General features: G+C 38.1%; 1 protein-coding gene across 5 annotated transcripts in view; it reads right to left on the bottom strand.

The window, feature by feature from the left end:
• LOC122557864 (synaptotagmin-7) overlaps positions 1 to 21461 on the bottom strand; it is a 688014-nt gene that overhangs the window by 11359 nt on the left and 655194 nt on the right. For all 5 annotated transcript variants that reach the window (XM_043706001.2, XM_043706003.2, XM_087996613.1 and 2 more), the window contains 3 exons: positions 18280 to 18449; positions 4949 to 5063; positions 2035 to 2234 (listed from right to left, as the gene is read on the bottom strand). In XM_043706001.2, coding sequence (XP_043561936.1) covers positions 2035 to 2234; positions 4949 to 5063; positions 18280 to 18449 — 485 coding nt within the window. The remainder of the gene's footprint in view (positions 1 to 2034; positions 2235 to 4948; positions 5064 to 18279; positions 18450 to 21461) is intronic.

Raw genomic sequence — 21461 nt, 5'->3', positions numbered from 1 at the left:
ACACTCCTCAGCTAGCTTTTCCTGCTGCATTCTGAAATCCAAATTCAGTGCGATATGTAACCCTAAACACAGTCTGGATCCATCACTCTATCAGCACCACCACACATTACCTCAAAGCTATCCTCAGTTCCATGCCATTCTTTGTTTCAATAGAAGCTTTAACAAGAAACCTTTTCTCTTCCTTTCATCTCCAAAATATCTTCACTCTTCTGAATTCTTTATCCTCTCATATTCACTATACCCCTGACCTTCCTCTCTTACGTGCTCAGCCAAGGACTTAATTTTATCCTTTTACGCTCCCACCTCAATAGAGTTTGGCCACAATTCGATGCTGAACTCTTCTTCCATCACTTTTGCCACTATGTCCATTTCTCTGGATACTCCAATGCCAATATTTCATTCCTAGGCCAACGGCAATGTTCCAGCAAAGTTCAACACAAGCTGGAGGAACAATATTTCATTTTCCACTGAGGCACCTTAAAGCCTTCAGGACACAACATTGAGTTCAACATCTTCAGAGTAGGTACACTGTTCACCAGTTTGATTGCTTATGCAATCCCCTTTCTATCATCCATGTGTCTCATTGGCTTTTCTCCTTCTCAAAGCTATTTTCAGCTATTTTAAATCTCATTCACCCCTTTACCATCATTAACACAGCCACTGTTCTTTGCTCTCGGCACTTTCATCATCTGTTCCAAAGAAGAGTCATGTCAACCTCAAAACATTAAGTCTATTTCTCTTTCCACAGATGTTCCCACACCTGCCAGGTTTCTCCAGCAGCTTCTGTTCTTATTTTATTACATTAAAATGTGCATTTACTAAATCATTACGTTAACAATATTTCCATACAGCAAATCCCTCTTTCTCAATAAACCAAAAGTTGACCATTAGAAAATGATGTTATTTTAAAAATCAAACAAAAGTATTGATAAAGATTGTTCTCAACTGCCGTGTGATAAAATGTAACTTTTAATTCTACATACAGGTTTATAATCACTCCATAACTTCTTGTCAATCCTTGAATCAAAGAGGCTAGCACATCAGTTTTAGGGATAAGTTGAAATCTACCGATGGTGGTGGTTACGAGGCTGTTAGACAACACTGATGAATTTGAAGGTGACAAATACATCAATAAGAGTTTCAATGGCAGGTGAAATAAGGCAGACAAAGGTAGAATGATACATTATTGTATAGGTTCAGAAGCCCAAATAGGATGATAAGTTTGTAGATAGACTGGTTTAGCTAAAGACAGTAGCAGGGGATGGAATCAGATTTCTTGATGTTGAACTGGAGTTAATGGTGGCTCATTGAAGACCTGGCCAGTACTCTAACAGAGGCAGTGGAGAGGAAGAGCTGAATGTCTTAAATGCACATATGGAAGATTATTCATTTCTTCTAATCATGTCATAAAGGGGCAGCAAATAAGTAAATGACAGATCCCTCGAAGACTCAAGAGTTAACAAGGGATAGATACAAAAGCTTACAGTGAACTTCTTTGGCTCCGATTGCACTGCTAAGCAGTACAACTAGCCATGGGACAAAGTCAGGGGAACCACTATTTTGAGGGACAGATGGTCAAGAAGATTAGAAAGGCATGGGGAAACTGCAATTTCACCAGTGAACTGAGACTTTGTCTTTTAGCAAGGAAGAAAATCTCACTGGAGAGATTTAAATAGTGTGTCATCAAAAATGTTTTAATAATGACAAGACATGGAATGATGGAAGTGACTTTAGCCCTAAAAACTAACCAGTTTCCAAGTTTGTTTGGAGTCTTGAATATTACTGTTTTTCACAGTCTAGAATATTGCTATTTATAACAAAAAAACCCCGATACAAATTAAATGGATTATTAAACTGGAGTCAAACTAGTTGTGTTGAAATTACCTAGACTGGCTCAGGGACATCAGTGACCATCTCACTATAAGGCTAAGAAACAGCTCATTGGATAACCTTACCACTTATGTGAAGTTGAGCCTGTGAAATGAATCTGGGAACACTATTACAAAATTACATCAATTAATATCTTGTACAAACCTTTCCAATAACATCATTCCTGCTCAGTTTGTCTTTATCCATCACAGTAATGATAATAGTCGTCTCTCGCAATATCTCAGTCGGTACATCAAACACAAAAGACTCATTGAAGATGGGGTTTAAACACCTCTTCATCACAACTGTCTTTTTCTTCTCTACCTTCTTATCCTTGTACATGAGCCAGACCTTGACATATGGATCTGCAAGGAAAGCAAACCATACAGGACACAAAATAATTGGTCCAAAATATTTATCATGGTAATGGCCAATAATATAGCATCTCTATTCAGTGTTACTGTTGCTATATCAAGATGGCAACATTAATATGAAAATTTCAGCACCATAATTACAAACAAACTCATCTCTAAACTCTGAAATGTAGGTCTCTATTAGATCCTAGACTGCCTCACCCATTGACTGCAATCAGTAAGAATAGGCAACAACTGCTCCACCATAATCCTCAAAACGCATACCCCGCTAACTTGCATACTCAGTCCCCCATTATACTCACAGCTGTGTGGCCAAATTCTGCCCCAACTCTATTTACAAGTTTGCTGATAACACCACTGTTGTAAGTTAGATCGCAAACACCAATGAGATAGAATATAGGACAGAGTCCATCAACATCAGCAAAACAAAGGAGCTGGTCATCAACTTCAGGAAGTGGAGGACTCACCCCTGTCTGGTGCTGAGGTAGACAGCATCAAGTTCCTGGGTGTGATGATCACCAACAATCTGTCCTGACCATGTCAACACAATGGTCAAGATAACAAAACAACTTCTCTACTTCCTCAGGAGGCTAAGGAAAGTCAGCATGTTCAGAGGGACTCTTACCAGTTTTTAACAGGTCCACCATAGAAAGCATCCGAATGCATCACAGCATGGTACAGCAACTGCTCTTCCCAAGAATATAAGAAACTACAAAGAGTTGTGAACTCTGTCCATCTCACAAACCAGCCTTCCATCCTCAAGAAAGCAGCTGATATAATCAAAGACCCCTCCCTCCCCAGTTATACTGACTTCCATCCTCTTCATCAGTCAGAAGATATAAAATATTGAATACAGTTTCAAGAACTGCATCTTTCCCTCTTATCAGACTTTTGAACTGGCCTCTCAAATGTTAATTTTAATCCCTTGTTCTGTAGCTGTAACACTATTCCGCACTCTGTTCAGTTACCCTGCTGCACTTTGTGTGATACAATCTGCCCGTATTACATGCGAAGCAACACCTTTCACTATATCCCAGTATAACAACAATAAACCAATCAAAACTAACTTGGATAAGTTTTTGTTTGGCAAAGGGATTAAAGGATTGAAAGTGGTTTGTGGATGAAGCTCAGATGTAGGTCTGCCACATTCTATCTGAATTAACAGGGTGAGGGGCTCAATGGCTTAATCCTGTTCCTCTGTTGAAGCAGGAGTATTTTCCCATCTCCACTGTATCTGGACTAGCGTTACCTCCCATTTACTTTCATTTCTTGTGCTTTAGCCTTATGGCTGCCCTAATCCTGAAAACAGTACATTCTATCCTATCGTAATGACAGTGCAACAAAAACTTTGCTGCAGTTGGATGTAAACTATTTTTCTAGACAATGAGAAAATATTTACTTTCCTCAGCTTTATGCATAATAGAGATTTGCTTGAAATGTCATTTGCTTGAAATGTCTCTTTAATTTTGATAAACTACTTGTTGCATTATTATGCATTGAACTAGATTCGACAAACATAAATCAGGTGAGCTCGCCCCCGTTTCCCTAGTGCTAATGTAAAATATGCCAATCCACTGTCATTTTGCTAGTCTCTGATAATGCAGAAACAAAATTATTAATTATGCTTGTTTTAAAAAAATCAGTTGACCTTGGAATATCGTGTGCAATTCTGCCCCCCCCCCCCCCCCCCCCCAGTTGGAGGAAGGATGTTGTGAAACTTGAAAGGGTTCAGAAAAGATTTACAAGGATGTTGCCAGGGTTGGAGTGTTTTAGCTATAGGGAGAGGCTGAATAGGCTGGGGCTGTTTTGCCTGGAATGTCGGAGGCTAAGGGGTGACCTTATACAGTTTTATAAAATCTTGAGGGGCAAGATAAGGTAAATAGTCATGTTTTTTTCCCCTGAGTTGTGGGAGTCCAGAGATACAATCACAGCATTTAAAAGACATCTGGATGGGTACATGAACAGGAAGGGTTTAGAGGGATATGGGCCAAGTGCTGGCAAATGGGACTAGATTAGGTTAGAATATCTGGTCAGCATGGACGAGTTGGACCAAAGGATCTTTTTCTGTGCTGTACGTCTCTATGATTCTATGTCTGCAATGTTTCACTGCCCACTCCACACTTTTGTGATTTCCACAGGAAAAGCATTGGAAGTGACTTTCAAGGTATGAGGAGGGGGCACAACAGCAGATAAAATAGCGTGTAAATGTGACAATTGCTGCACATAGCAGCAGAAATCATTGTTCAGCTTTTATTGGGTTACATAACAATTAAGGGGAGGGAGAGAGACAGAGGAAGGCTAGAACAGACTCCTGCATGATGGCCTCACCTCTCTCCCAGTGGACATCCAGCTCTGGATGGTTACATGGATCTGGAGATCTTTCCAACACTAGCTGGCTGGAAATCCTGGCAGCTGGGCTTTAATTAACTCACTGACACTTAATGCGTTGAAGTGCAGCTAACTGCACACTTCCAATTCAGTCTCTCTTGCCACTGGAAACTGTAAAATTCAGTCTATTGAACACAGACCATGAACCTTACTGGCAAGAACATCCTCTGAACCCATACTGGTGATGAAGGATTGAAATTGAGCTTATGTTATGTCATCATAATACAGCATTTAACAATTGGTTACAAGTGAGCAGTACTTTCTACTTCCTATTCAAGTTAATACATAACACACAACATAAATATTTTTGCACCCACCTGATGTACCTCCTATATCCATGGCTTTCAGATTCCTTGCCTTTATAATGTTCACAGTGATTGTGTTGGCAGTTGGATTGTAGCATAATGACAAGAGAAGCTCTCCTCGACTCCCCTGAAATAACAAAGAGCCAAGTTACCTCAATTTGAAAACACTTCTGAATTGTTATGGTACAAAGCCTTCTTCAAGATAATTAAGCATTTACCAGGCATCCAGGAACCATTATAATTCAGTAAAAGCAATGCAATCGTCTTTCAGTCTGTCATCAGCATCCTTAATCATGAATTTTGCTTCCAGTTGTATGTAACAAGGGGAAAAACAGTTACATCTAAATTTCATGGAGATTTTATTTTCAAGCTGCTTATTACTGTGGACACTACGTGTACAAAATTACAAAATAGTGATATCCAAGCTGACAAATTGAAACAACTTTATTGTAACTACAGCAATAAGCTCACTGACTCAATTACTACAAGAGATCTGCAACATGCACAAGCCAGCAAATAAAGAACATGAATGACAGCACCTCTAATTATTTAAAAAAAAACTCCTTCAGAACTAAGCTGAACCATCAGTCTAGAATTTGAGCTGGAGTTCTATTATATTGCTCAAAAACAATTTCTGACCCAGATTATAGTGTTATCAACAATATCAAACACTGCATAGAAGGGAACTTAATATTTTTGTTACCAGAGAGATAACTAGAAGCATAGTCTGCTATAGATGCCTTGAGTTATTAAGAGTTTCATAGTAACTACTTGTGTAGTTAAGAATAAAACTGAAGGAAGAGGCAAAAGAGACTCAATTGCTGAAAAGTTGTGATACGACAAATGTTAACAGATCATATAGTTTAACCAATATTCATGGAACTGGACATGAAAGCCATTTGTTAAAAAAAGTAAATCTGGAATTTAAAGGTAATTTCTGTTTAATTATGTTTACACTCCAAGAACTGTTGTAAGTCAGAATGAGAGGTTGTGTCTGCAAAGGGAATTATATAAGTATAAGTAAGTTTTTTTGTTGATATTATTTCTGTCATGAGTAGCTCACCTCTTATCTCCCTAGTACATAATCACTCACAAGGCAAATACAAAGTGATGGAATTTCCTCCATTTAACTGGATGGGTGCAGTTCAAATAACACTCAGGAAGCCAGATACCAGCCAGGACACAGCAGCCCGCTTGACTGGAACCCCATTCAGTACTTCAATATTCATTCTCTTAACCTCCGATATGCAATGGCAACACTGCGTACCTTTCACAAGATGCTTTGCAATAACACATCAAGGATTTTTCAACATCACTTCCCAAATTTGCCACCTCTATCACCAAGAAGTACAAGAGGAGCAGATGCACAGAATCCCTACAGCATGGAAGCAGGCCATTCAGCCCATGAAGGTCTTCCCACCCCATCCCTGTAACCCTGCACTTCCCATGACTAATCCATCTAGCCTGCACATTCCTGGATACTATGAGCAATGCAGCGTGGCCAATCCACCCAATCTGCATACCTATGCATTATGGGAGGAAATCCATGCAGATACAGGGAGAATGTGTAAACTCCACACAGACGGTCACCTGAGACTGGAATCGAATTTGGTCCCCTGGTGGTGAGGCAGCAGTGCTAACCAAGGAACAATATGCTGAATGGGAACCACATTACCTGTAAGTTCCCCAAAAGACCACACATCATTCTAACTTTGAACTATATCATTGCTCCTACGTCAAAATCTTTGTTCTTCCTTCCTTACAGCACTATGGGCACACCTACCTGACAGACTGCAGCAGTAGAAAAAAACAGCTCACCAGCATCTGCTCCAGTGCAATTAGAGATGTAAAATAAATGCTGGTCTAGTCAGTGACACCGATAGCTCACAAGCTAACAAAAATGAATAAGTATTGGTTAAGACTCAGACTACTCTAACCTCTATATGGCCATGTGATTGGGATGACTTATTTTAAGGTTTTATCCAAAGGATGTCACATCTTACTTGAGCTACTAAATTCTGGCCCAATATGGTCACTTGGACTCTAAAGCCATAAGAATGTTACTAGTTGAATGCTGAAGCCAAATCTGTAAGATGCAACTGGATTATTTTTAGGCACTAATTAGAATAGCAGTTTTTTCTCTTAGAAATTATATTCATGTTGATTCAATTTTATGATAACCATCACAAATCTTATTGTTAACCTCACTTCAGGTGATAATATAAACTGAGGGAGAGCATAATATGGAGATTAGTACCAGTTAATATTTACTGGGAAGGATGGGAAAATAATCTTTTGACTTCAAGGGTGACATTATACACCCTTCAGTGCTTCACTCGGTTAAATATTCAAAAACTGATCAACAATAATCACTATCATATTAGAAATCCTAATTAGGAGCAAAATGAAACATTACAGAGATACTTGTACACATAAAGATCTGGACTTTTACAGACTCATGCATCATGAACTTGGGTATGAGCCCAGACCAATAAAAATATTATTCCAACAGCGGTTTCCTTTCTGAGAACTGATGTGAATTATTGACTTTGCTTGATTGACTTTCTCAAGAAGTTATAATCTGCTGTTCTTTCTGTGATTTCTTTTATCAATATCTCAATGTTTGTTTGGAAAAGGTTAAAAGATATGAGATATAGTTTAATGGCCTGTCTGATTAACACTTAAGGTTGTAAGAATGGCCCTTTCTATTTTAAAGATGATTTGTGAATGGGCGTTTTATTCTCTCTCAGCAGTTCCACACTTGCCATTGTTATTAAGTGTCCCATTGGTTTGATACATAGACAAGAATGGGTGAAAAGGCATGGAATGTGCATGAACTGGATGTGACTTACCATGGGCAGTATGAAAGGTATTGAGGAGTAACATAATAGCATGAGCTGGCAGAGAGAGTATAAGGGGACATGGGTAAGGGATTGAAGGGGTATGAAGGATAAAGGACTAGAATCTTCAGAGAATACAGAGATGAGTCCCAGAAAACTGAGGCTGGCATTCAAATTAGATCCCGTCTGTACTTACCCATTCCTGTAGCTACTAACACTCCACTGTTGGTGGATGTAACTTCATAATGTACCTGCAGTTCAGGATACATTGTGTTTAATGTGATATTTTTAAAACAAGGTCTGCCAACTCAGAACATTTCCTTACTTGAGCTACCAAATTCTGGCCCAATATAATCACTTGGAATCTAAAGCCATAAGAATGTTACTAGTTGAATGCTAAAGTCAAATCTGTAAGATGCAACTGGATTATTTTTAGGCACTAATTAGAATAGCAGTTTTTTTTCTTAGAAATTCTATTTATGTCGATTCAATTTTCTAATAACCATCACAAACCTTATTGTTAACCTCACTTCACATAACAATAGCAACTGAGGGAGAGCATAATATGGAGATTAGTACCAGTTAATAGTTACTGGGAAGGATGGGAAATAACCTTTTGACTTCAAGAGTGACATTATACACGTGACTTCAAAGGCCTCAATAATCCAACTAAGTAAAAGTGTTTCAACAGAAGACTGGAGTGGCATATAAATACGTGTGTGTGTCAACCAAACTGCCACAAACACCATATCTCATGACTTTAGAAAGGATGGCTGATGATCTCAAATGAGGGGCAGAAGTGATTGATGCCTTCTACCATCTATGTGTCTAAAAATATTCTCACTTTTCTATTCATTTTGCACCTCCAAAGTTTGAACTGTAATTTTCAACATTTGATCTCTGAGTTAAATTCATGGCAAGCAGTGAGTGTCTCATCAGCAAGCAGTGTGGAAGAAATATTTGAAGAGGATGTCAGCTAAAAACAACATTTATCAGTCCACCGAGGATTACTTCATAGTCATTTACCATATACTTTTCCCTTCCAAGCTGAAAAGTTTGACAGAAAGTAATGAAACATATGGCAGGGTGAAGACTGTATCATTTGCTTTCATCTTAACACTTCTTACCTGTCATAGTCAAGATTGTGTTGGTAATTAAGCTGTGCAAACCTTGAGAATTATGTGTAGAAAAATCACTGTTCAATGAGTCAGTCAGCACTAAACTCCCCTGGAACAGTTCATAACTCAAGGTGAATGAAATTGTTTTGATATTAAATTTTTTAAAAATTGTGTTCATTCATTAAACTGAATCACTGAATCAACTTTAACATGTTCTTGATTAATTAGAGTATGAAATGCACTCCTTGGGTATGTGATGGAGGCAGGTTCAAATGAAGCATTCAAAAGACTATTGGATGATGATTTGGATAGAAATATGGTGCAAGGGTACAGAGAAAAAGCAGGAGATTGACACTAGGTAATGATGCTCATTTGAATAGCCAATGCAGACACGATTGGCGAAATGGCCACTTTCTGCACCATAACATGCATATTTCTGTGACATCTTTAACCCTCCATGGGATTTGTCTTGCTGCAAGCCAAGTACTTCAATAAAAAATAACATTAGTATGAATACAATGCATCTATACAAACTTCACAAATATAAGACAATACACCAAGCTCATTTTGTGTAAAATCTGACCGCACAGGAGGCAGCCATTTGGCCTGTGACAATTGTGTTAGCTCTTTCAGAGAGATCTCCATTTCAGTCCCAAATCCAAACTTTTACCCTGTAACTCTGAAAATTAGTCCCATTCAAGTACCACCCTTAGAGCTAGTGCATTTTAGATCTTAACAACAGTGGTGAAGAAATTCCTTTAATTTCTTTGCCAATTATATTAAATATATAATCCTCTTGATGGATGAATGAATGGCTTCGCCCTAGTTGATCTAACAAAACTCCTTACAACTTTGATTTTTTATAATAAGTTTCTCCTTTAACCTTTCCTGGAAGAAAAGTGATCTTAGCTTCTCCAAGTAATCAAATGCACCGAGTCTTAGGACCAGATTGAAAACCTTCACAGGGTTTGATATCCATTCTAATTTGTCGTTTCCAGAAGTATGCACAATAGTCTCATTGAAGTTCAGTGATTAACAAAGTTTATCATGAGCTTCTTTTGTCTATACTCAGAGAAAGTTTCCCTGTGTGTAAGTATTCTTAAACAGCTTATAAACTTGTCAAGACATCATGAAAGATTAGTATATTTGCACCCTGGTCAAAAGAGTACAATTAAGACCACCTCTGCATGTTTTACAACTAAAGTATTACACTTCAGATTTATTTGCACTACATTGGCATGTGGCTGTTTATTTTAACAGTCACCTTGAAATGTGTTACTAACCTACATTGTCAAATTTTATATTGCACAATAACTTTGAAATTATGCTTTGAAATTATCCAAGAGCAGTGGCTAAACCTTCTGGTTGCAAGGTCATAAGAATTGTCTGAACATGTAAACTTAAACTGGTAATTCCCTTGCTCCTTAGGATCCTCTGAGAATGTACTTACCCCAATAGTTACCTAGGAAACATTAGACAGATTAAAACTGAGTCTACCTGAGTAAGTACACAAATAACCCATCAACCACCTTCCTGAACATCCGACTGACTCGCAATCTTCTGACCACGCACTCACACTCACTCCAATCTGCTAACCCAAATGGATTCCCATCCTCACCTACCAGATAACCTTGCCAACATCACTAACTCCATTACCCATACCCACTTCACCCATTTACTAACATTCAAAATCTGGATTTAAGTATTTTGAATCAATCTGTTCAGACATGGTATGACTACCTCCTGGGCAGACGGGACTTGAACCTGGCCTTCTGATCCAGAGGTGGGGAAAACTCGAACTTTCGAACTTAACATGCAGCAGCTAATGTACAAGAATGGGGTATGACTCCTGCACTGATGGCCTTTCCCAATGAATTCCTGCAGTGAGTACTTTCTTCAGCCAATGCGCTGAATGGCTTCTGAGATTAAGGATACTGTATCATCCATCAGGGACTGTGTTTTTTAATATAACTAGGCTTTCAGACTGATCAGCATTGGGAAAAAGGGATCAACACTGACTGGATGATTTGGGACCAGGTTATTTATATGTGACAAGTAAAACTATGTCCCCAATATTGATCCCATGTTATCTCATTCCAGTCACTTCTCTTCAGTAAGAGAATCATCCACTCACCACCACTTTCTGTCTCCTTACCTTTAGCTAATTTAGCATTTATGTTATCCCATTTTTTTGTTTATATTTTCTGAATAGGCCTACTACGCAGTAATTTATGAAATCCTTTTAGAAGCTCATATATATTTCGAATGCATTACTTTCAGCTGGCCCTCTGAATTTGTCTTGCTTGTAGTTTATCCAACAATGATGTTAAACTGAAGGATAAAATATAGTTGTGTTTTATCCCTCTTTGCTTGTCCAAACGAGGTTGTAATATTTGTAATTCTCTAGTCCCATGACACCACTATAATATTCAAGGATGACTTCAAAACTGTTGTGAGAGTTTCTCCCCTCCTCTCTATTTCTACCATTTTCACCCTACTTTCCATCAGCAACATAGGAAGCATTCCATCTGGACTGGGTGACTTGTTAACTCTGATGGATGACCACCTATTTAACACACCTCTATTTCTTTCCCATCTCTCTGGCACTAACTTCATTCTGTTTTTATGAAAACAGATCCAAAACCTCAGTCAAGACCTCTGCATCACAAAAATATTTCCTTTATGTCACTTTATCAGCCCAATCTTCCTCTAACTATTCTTTTCCTTTTAAGTGTTTGTAAGAAAATCCTGGGTTCCCTTGTATTGCCCTCTAATCTTTTCTTACACATAATTTTTGCCCTTTTTGCAATCTCCCTGCACCCCCCCCTTATAGTCTGCATATATTTTGTAGGTGTCTGGTACGTGATATTTATTATATATCTCTTTCTGCTAATTTACTTTAAAAGCTACTTCCAATCTAATTAATTTAGGAAAAACAGATTTGGTCTCTACGTTCTACACACAACATCCTGTTATCAAATTACAATACCAGAAATAATGAATGCTGCCATTAGCACCCTTCCCTTTCTTTATCCCTTCCTATCTCTCCTGAATGCGTTGCAGTCAAAAATGCTTAGTGATCATTTCTTCATTATAGCCACTATATCATAATCCCATGTAGCAACTTATATCTTTAGCGTGATAATCTTACTTGTAACATTTGTATGATACTCAGGTATACTTCAGCGTCACCACTCTGAACTCTTCAATGTTGCTAAATTATCTGATTGCTTATTCAACATCCAATACTGGATTGGCAAAAATTTCCCACAAATAAATATTGGGAAGACTTGAGGCCACTATTACTGATCCAGACTCAGTTCTTTAGCTACTGAAGCCATCCCCATCCCGGCAATGGGTAGAGATTAAACCAGTCTGTTCACAGTTTTGATTTCACATTTGATCCTCAGATGAGTTTCTGATCTCATGTCTGTGCTGTCACCAAGACTGCTTATTTCTATCTGCAAAAGATTGTTCAACATTTTACCTCTTTCAGCTTGTCTGCTGCTGAAAACCTCATTTGTGTATTTGTTATCCTTATATCCAACTGTTCCAATATGCTCCTGGCCAGTCTGTACATTCTACCATCCCTGAATGTAAGGTCATTCAAAACCCTGGAGGCCTAAATCTTAATGCACAGCCAGTCCTACTCTCCTCCCAGCCCTGTGCTCAGTGCCCTATATTGGTGCCAGGTCAAGCAATATCTTTATCTTAAAATTCTTATCCTTGTTTTCAAATTGCTCTTTAGACTTAACCCTTACTTCATGAACTTCAGTTGAAACATGTTGGCATCTGTGTCCTGGTGAATTGCATAATTAGGCTTGTAGATTTGAGGTGTAAGACAGTGAAGAGATGAATGATAAAGTGTGACAGAAAGTAGTTGTAAATATATGCAGAAGAGTGCAGGCTAAATTAGAATTAGAGTAAGAAATGGTAAAAAGTCAAAGCTTCATGTTCTTTTGGATGTAAGTTTCTCACTGAGCTGGAAGTTTTGTTTACAGATGCTTCGTCATCATTACTAGGTAACATCGTCAGTGAGCACTCCAGTGAAGTGTTAGTGACCCACTTTCTATTTATGCGTTTAGGATTCCTTGGGTTGGTGATGTCATTTCAGGTGATGATGTCATTTCACATTATTTTTCTCAGAGGGTGGTAAATGGGGTCCAAGTTGAGAGTGTGGTGCTGGAAAAGCACAGCAGACCAGGCAGCATCCGAGGAGCGGGAGAATCAATGTTTGGGTAAAAACCCTTCATCAGGAATCAAGTCAGTGTGTTTTTTGACAGAGTTCCAGTTGCAATGCCATGCTTCTAGGAATTCTCATGCATATCTCTATTTGGCTTGTCCTAGGATGGATGTGTTGTCCCAGTCAAAGTGGCATCCTTCTTCTTCTGTTTGAAAACAATTCTTCCAGTTTAGCGAGCAAACTTACAACCAAAACCTCAACCTGAGCTACTAATCTTCTCAAAACTCGATTTACGTTCTTTATTTCAATGTATGCAGCAATTGTAAAAAGGAGGGGTTGATGGGTTGTTGACACAGACATGAACAAATATGGCTTATCTATTATGACCATGTGATTGCAGAATAATTAAGACTGGTAACTCAATATTCAAAGGAATTCAATATTCCATGAGAATAGGCAAAAAGGAAAAAAAAAGGTGGGGTAGCTTTGTTAATAAAGAAGTATATTAGTGTGGTGTTGAGTAGTGACACAGGAATAGATCATGATGTAGAATCAGTTTGGGTAGAAATAAGGAATAGCGAGGAAAATAAATCGTGAATAGGGGTTCTTTCTGAGTCCCCGAAAGATTCCCTCACTGTAGGACAATTGGGAAAGAATGGATGTGTGTATGAAAGGCATACACACAGCTGTCATAGGGATTTTATCTGCATATTGAATGGACAAATCAGATAGGCATTAAGTTGAATTTGTAGAATGCATCAAGGATTACTTCTTAGAACAGTATGTTGCAGAATCAACCCAGAAACAGGCTAATATAGAACAGTACAGCACAGTACAGGCCCTTCAGTCTTAGATGTTGTGCTGGCTTTTTATCCTACTCTAAGATCTGACTAACCTACATATCATTCATTGTATTAACTTCCATGTGCCTATCCAAGAGTTGTTTAGATTTCCTTAATGTATCTAACTCTACCACCACTGCTGGCAGTGCAATCCATGCACCCACCACTCTCTGAGTAAAGAATCAACATCTCCCCTAAATCTTCCTCCAATTATCTGAAAGTTATGCCCCCTTGTGATAGACATTTCCGCCATGGGAAAAAGTCTCTGGCTATCCACTCTATCTAAGCCTCTCATCATCTTGTACACCTCTGTCAAGTCACCTCTCATCCTCCTTCGCTCCACTGAAAAAAGCCCTAGCTCCCTCAACCTTTCTTCATAAGACATGCCCGCCAGTCCAGGTCAATCTCCTAGTCAATCTCCTCTGCTCCTCTCTTAAAGCATCTACATCCTTCATATAATGAGGTGACCAGAACTGAACACAATATTCTAAGTGTGGTCTATCCAGAAGTCTATAGAGCTGCAGCATAACCTTTGAATGAGAGAGACTCAGGTCTAAAACCAATTTAAGTAAGGGCAATCACACACTTATAAAGAAAGAATTGTCTAAAGTAGGATGGGAAAATAAACTAAGGGGAAAATCAAAGATGAGCAGTAGCAGACATTTAAGCAGATATTTCATAATACTCAGCAAAAATTCATTCCAATCAAAAAGAAGGACTCATTATGAAGGATGATTTACTCTGTGGTTAATAAAGGCTGTCAAGGAGAATATCCATTCAAAAGCAAAGGCAGTCTCAATTATTTATCTATATTAATGACTTGAGGTCAGAGTGTAACACATACAAGTTTTCTTACAATAAAAAATAAATGGGAGGGCATATTGTAATGAGGACATAAGTAATCTTCAAGAGTGTTGGATAGGTTGAGTGAGTATGCGCAACTTGATAGATTATTGAACCCCTACAGTGCGGAAACAGCCTATTCAGCCCATCAAGTCTACACCATCCCCCCAAAGAGGATCCTACCCAGAACCACCCCTCCCTGTATTTCCCATGGCTAAGCGCAATTTAGTGTGGGCAATCCAGGTAACCACCCTGCCCATCTGTGACATAAATTTCAAAGAATTATTATACCTAAACTCTTATGTCTTTCTGATCTACAACACTACTCAAGGCCCAACTATTGTATAAGTCCTGCCCTTTTTTGTTTTATCAAAATGCAATACCTTGTATTTATCCAAATTAAACTGCATCTGCCACTCCTCAAGGAGGAGGATGAGAGGTGACTTGTTAGAGGTGTACAAGATGTTAAGAGGCATAGATAGAGTGAATAGCCAGAGACTTTTTCCCATGGCGAAAATGTCTATCACGAGGGGACATAATTTTAAAGTAATTGGAGGCATTGTCTGCATTATGCTCTGATCCCAAGTCATTAATACAGATAATAAATAATTGAGATTGCCTTTGTTTTTGATTGGATATTCTCGCTGCACATCTTTGGACTCTGGGATGAAACCGGAGCATCCGGAGGAAACTGACGTAGACATGGGGAGAATGTGCAAACTCCACACAGAAAGTCACCAGAGGCTGAAATCAAACCTTGCATCCCTGGTGCTGGGAGGCAGCAGTACTAACCACTGAGTGGCCGTGCTACCCACAATGATGTCCCAAATCGTACTGCTCAATGGTCTGAGCAATGAAGGCAAGCGTGTTAAATGCATACTTAACCACCCTGCCCACCTGTAACGTAAATTTCAAAGAATTATATATCTAAACCCCTATGTCTCTCTCTGATCTAAAACTCTACTCGGGGCCCTACCGTTGTATAAGTCCTGCCCTTTTTTTGTTTCATCAAATGGCAATATCTCATATGTATCCAAATTAAAATCCACCTACTACTCCTCAGCCCATTAACCCAATTGATCAAGGTCTCTTTGTAATCTTAGACAGTCTTCTTCACTGTCCACAATACCAGCAATTTTGGTGTCATCTGAAAACTTACTAACCATGCCACCTATTTTCCCATCCAAATCATTTATATAAAATGATAAACAAAAGTGGACTCAGTACTGATCCCTGTGAAATACCACAGATCACAGGCCTCCAGTCCAAAAAACAACCCTCTACCACCACCACCCTCTGTCTTCTACTGTAAAGTCAATTTTGTATCCAATTGGGAAGCTCACCTTGAATCCTGCACATTTTCTGTACTCTCCTATTCCCAGCCTATTCATGTATCTATGTAAGTGCTTCTTAAACACTGCTGTTACCACTTTCCCTGGCAGAGAGTTATGGCCACATAACACCCTTTGTGTTAAAAGCATTCTGCACACATGTCTTTTAAACTTTTCCACTCTCATTTTAAACCTATACCCCCTATCCATGCCCCTCACAATTTTTATATATTTCTGTCTGGTCACCCCTCAGCCTTCGATGATCTAACAAAATCAATCCAAGTTTGCCCAAACTCTTCTTATGACCATCACACTCCAATTCAGGCAAAATCCTGGTAAACATCTTTTGCACTTTCTCCAAAGCCTTCACATCTTTCTTATAGTGTGGCGAGCAAAACTGAACAAAGTACTCCAAATGTGGGTCTAACTAAAGTTCTATATAGCTGCAACATTACTTGACAACTTTTATACTCAATGTTCTGATCGATGTAGGCAAGCCCATGCTGTGTGTCTTCTCTACCACTTCTACATGTGTTGCCACTTTCTGGAAACTATGGACTTGCATCCCAAGATTCTTGTGTATATCAATGCTCCCAAGGGTCCTGCCATTTACTGTATATTTTTCTATTGCATTTGACGTCCGAAGATGTATCAACTCACTCTTGTCATGTTTAAACTTCATCTGTCTATTCTCCATCCAAATTTCCTCACTACCCTCAACTCGACCAATTTTCTGAATCACTGGAAGTATGCAAAAAGAGGTAGATAAAGTTTTGAAACATCCGGGAATTGTGGTAGATGAGGAAGTGACACAAAAGAGGACTTGAGTCATGATTTTGTTGAATAACTGGATAGGAGTGAGGAGTTGAATGGCCTACTCCTGCTTCAGTTTCTTATGTGTTGCTATTTCTATAATCTGTTCCATCCTCACAATATTCTTTGACCTGTGCTAGCCTCTGGTGCATTCCCCAAACATAATTGCTCTGCCATTGCTGGGCTTGCCAGAGATGCCTAGACTCCAAGTGCTTGAATATACTCCCTATACCTCTCTTTAAGATACATTTTAAAGCCTATCACTTGACCACACATTTGGTCATCAGTCTAATCTGTTATAGACTATATTTGCTTTCAAGTTAGGTGCAAGTAATGGATTGCTGTGAATTTTCTTATGCAAGTTTGTACAAAATGTAGGCAGTTTACACATGATTGATTTAGTAGTACTTTTGCCTTGGAAACACAAGGTTTTTGGTTTAAGGCCCACTCCAGGCACATTGTTGTTTTATTGGAACTTGCTGTGTAAACGTTAGCTAGTATATTTCCTACATTGTGCATCATAAAGCATTTCATTGGCTATAAAATATTTTAGGGTATCTGATGGCCATGAAATGCATTTACGAATGCAAGACTGATCTTTTTGATACCATTTGTTATCTAAAGGCAATAAAATTAATTTGATCATTACCAAAAGTTTAGTTACCTTGTAATTTAGTTTGAGCGATGCACAAAAATCATACACTATTTCAGATTCTCTAACCACTAGCAGCTATTTTGCAATCAAATTACAATCTCTTGGTATGAAAATACCACATGTTTTGTGTTTCTGCTATTTTCATTACTTGTGTGCAACTAAGAGGAGATTTTCTTGTGAAACACATTAACCTTTTCTCAATCTCTGGTCATATGTCACTAATGACTATTCCACAACAATATACATGGACAGACAAAACAAATAAGTTTGTTTCTCTCTCTGCCTGTAGATTCCTCGAGCCCTCCAAACCTTCAGCAACTCTACAATCCTTCGCTTTTGATGCCTTATGCATCTTAAATTTTAAACATTGTACTATTAGTGACTGTCTGCCCATGCTCCATGCTCTGGAATTCCTTCCTAAACCTTTCTGCCTCTCTCCTGAAGATGGTCCTTAAAACCCACCTCTTTAGGTCAGCTTTCCTAATATAACAGTAAGTAACTTTGTGTCTCAGTACTAACATAAGATATTATTACAATGGATATCAAAGAAACTGGGCCTAAAGGACACAAACTTTAATTATTGAAAATAAATTATTTGGCGGAACGTTTTTGATCGATAAACACTAAATATTTTGAAATATTTAAAAATTACTGAGACTGCAGTTACACTGTGCTAAAAGCTGCAAAATAAGCTGAAGGAAAATTGAATATTACTTACACTTCCATCACTGCATGGCTTTAGTTCTTTCCAGAATGTTTGTGTCTGTGTCAGGTCCACCTTGTTTAGAGGTAATGACACCTCTCCAATAGGATCATTTCGACTGAAACGATCATAATCCAGGACTTGAAGATACAGCACTCTCTGAACCACCTTCTCATAAGGGAAACCTGAAGGCAGAAAAAGAAAGCAAACAGTTTCATCTAGTGCCAGTCTAATAAAGTTTCTCTGAACTGCTTCCAATGCATTTGCACCCTTCCTTAAATAAGTTGATTGATGCTGTGTACTTATGATGCGGTTTCAACAATGCCCAGGAGGATTGAAGCAGAGACTCTCAACATTTATATTCAATTATATTCACAATAAAGAATAACTATCTTTCAACTTTCACAATTATTTGCTGTAACTACAGACTAGCCTTCTGCATTCATGTATTACAATATCCAAATCCCTCTATGTTTAGAGCACTGCAATTTCTCACCATTTAGATAATGTGCCTCTTTTTATTCTTCTTGCCAAAATGGACAATTCATATTTTCCCATATAATAATCCCTGATTTATCAGAGTCTCTTCAGCTCAAACTGGTCTGTTCAACTATTAGCTTTGAAGTGAAACAGTTTTAATGAATTGAATAACCAAATTACTTGAGTATGTTGCTTACATTCAAAGATAGTTCAAAGAAATTGCTCAAGTTGCAAATAGTTCCTACAGATGGATTTTTTATCTGGATTGCACTGGCACCCTGGAGATTCCATAGTTTGCAAGTGCAATACCTCCCTGCCCTGCTAACTTTATTGTGTCTTAATTAAATTATTATATAGTTACTTAATTATTAAATAAACCCCCTTCTCAATACCACTAACAGAGCTAACTTAAATAGAATCTAATAAACTTCACCACATAGGAATAAGATAACTATTGAACTTACTCATTTTTTAGTTTCCTTTTGCTAGAGTCACCTAAATAATTCAAAGCAATGCAATTATAGTTGTTTAAAACAATGACGTTCTTCTTAATTTTAGCACTTTCTACAGTCCCGGATGGTGGTTATTCACCAACCAATTAATTGACAATTTCCTTGTCACAGTTTAATTTATTTTACTTGGTTATCTATCCTCCTGTATATTTCCCACAGTTCTGCCTCTCCCCCTGCTCTCCCAGCCAATTAGCTTATGATATTCCTCAGATTTCAATGTTCACTGTTTATTTAAAATTGTTTTTCTCAAGGTCCTCCGGTCTCGGTATTGCTTGATCTGATGATTCACTGGCTTTGTTGGAACTAACTGCAAACAGCTCCAGAGGCTTTAGTTGCTTCCAGAATGTCTGTGTCAGGTCCACCTTGTTTACAGGTAATGACACCTCTCCAACAGAATCATCTTGAATGAAACTATCATAATCCAGGATTTGAACGTACAGCACTCACTGAACCACTTTCTCACCCAACTCATCTTTGTGTGTACCCATGTGGCTTTTCCCAAATTTAACATTTTTTTCCTCCAAATAATATGGAGTATTCACTTTGAATACACATTCTGTGTTGCTGGTCAAAACCTCTTAAGGTTTGAGAAATAGGGTGACATCTTTATTTCAAATGATCTATTCAATCTGATAATAATGTCTCCAAAGTGCAAAAAGAAGTCAGGTGACTTGGGTTTGCATCTTTGCCAAATTTTAAAATGTGAAACTAATTTGAAGCTCAGAAAAGGCTATGCTAGTCCTGGTCATGACACATGTGACAACAATTTTTTTTTTAAAAGTTTCAAATCAATCTCCCAGCTATTTAAATACATACAATATGTTCAAATGGTTTTCATCCAAGTCCCATGTGAGAAGCTACCTAAAGTATAACATTAATTCGTTCAATTTTCCAATCTTTATTCAGAGAAGCATAACACAAAAAACTTGATGTCAGAATGTTGAGCATAAGCCTATATATGTTTTACTTATTTCTGTGAAAGTCCTTTGAATGAAGATAATACACCACCGAAGTAATTAGGTTATTCATTTCATTAAAGCAGTTTCACTTCGGTGCTAATAGTTGAATAGTTCAACAGTGAGAAGCAGGCAGAAATGAAATAATTTATTTCATTCATATTAGGTATGCTTGATTGAATGAACATGTACTCTAGTTGATAAGATCATTTTATAACTTCTTTCAGTGCTTTGATTCTTCCACCATTAAAATTAAAAGCACAGGAACCACAATCTAAGATTGTCATTGCATTGTACCTCACCTGTTCATGATTGAAGAGTTTATTTGAGTGGGCTGTTTGAACATTTCTAAAATGTGGAAATTTGTTTTCAAAGAAGGCCAATCTGTCACATCTCACGTGGAAGCATTATACAAGTTTTAAGTTCATTTCATCATCAAAGGAAATGTCAGAACTCAAAACATGCTTCTATTAAAAATGTAGCAATGAACTGAGTATTTCACTCCACCTTTATGTGATAAAGCTCTTTGATATTGCGCTATGAGATCAGCTTGCATTGCAATGACAAAATATTATAACAATTACTGCAGTGAAACATGAAACAATTTCTAGCCAAGTTAAATGGAAGGTATTGTTGTGAAAGATTTGGCAAATGTTTGGTTTGGCAAGGATAAATAGAACAAACATTTGAGGTGATGAACCACTAGTGCAATTGATCTTACTGCATTTTAAATTAATAAATGAATAAAAGTACAATTTACCTAGTTGGCTGAATTTTCAACATGGCTGTGGAAAACAGCAGGCATGTGTTTGAGTCAGAAATCTGCTTCTGATGCAAAACTGATTAAAGTTCTGACTTTCGTAGACCTCAGCCCTTAATTGATATGAAGATGGGTTCTCAGGGCTACTGGAAGTAGGAATGGAGGCGAGTCGGAAGAAACAAATGATACCTTATTTCTGATACCTTGTGGTAGCCATTACTGAGATGGCTTGTTTTCCTGATGGAGAAATCTACTCATTGTGCCTTTCACAGCACTAGAGCGATGTCACAGGACAGAAGGAGGCCTGACACCTGGATCAAAGTAGACCTTTGCTTCATAAAGGCCCAACATGAATCTAATGCTGGAGGGTATGAGGGAAAGAGGAAGGCCCTCTGAGGAGAATGGCAGCAAAAGGTCATCTTGTCATGTAGCAGGGGCACTTCTCTGTTCAAAGTTATCATACTCCGCCTCATCTTCGTCCTTCTCCCT

The sequence above is a fragment of the Chiloscyllium plagiosum genome, unplaced genomic scaffold (genome assembly GCF_037043375.1).
Source record: "Chiloscyllium plagiosum isolate Xiang-an unplaced genomic scaffold, Cpla_swu_hap1 HiC_scaffold_18, whole genome shotgun sequence".
NCBI lineage: Eukaryota > Metazoa > Chordata > Chondrichthyes > Orectolobiformes > Hemiscylliidae > Chiloscyllium > Chiloscyllium plagiosum.
Note: the sequence above shows the minus strand (reverse complement) of the source record. Positions and strands in the feature narration are given on the sequence as shown.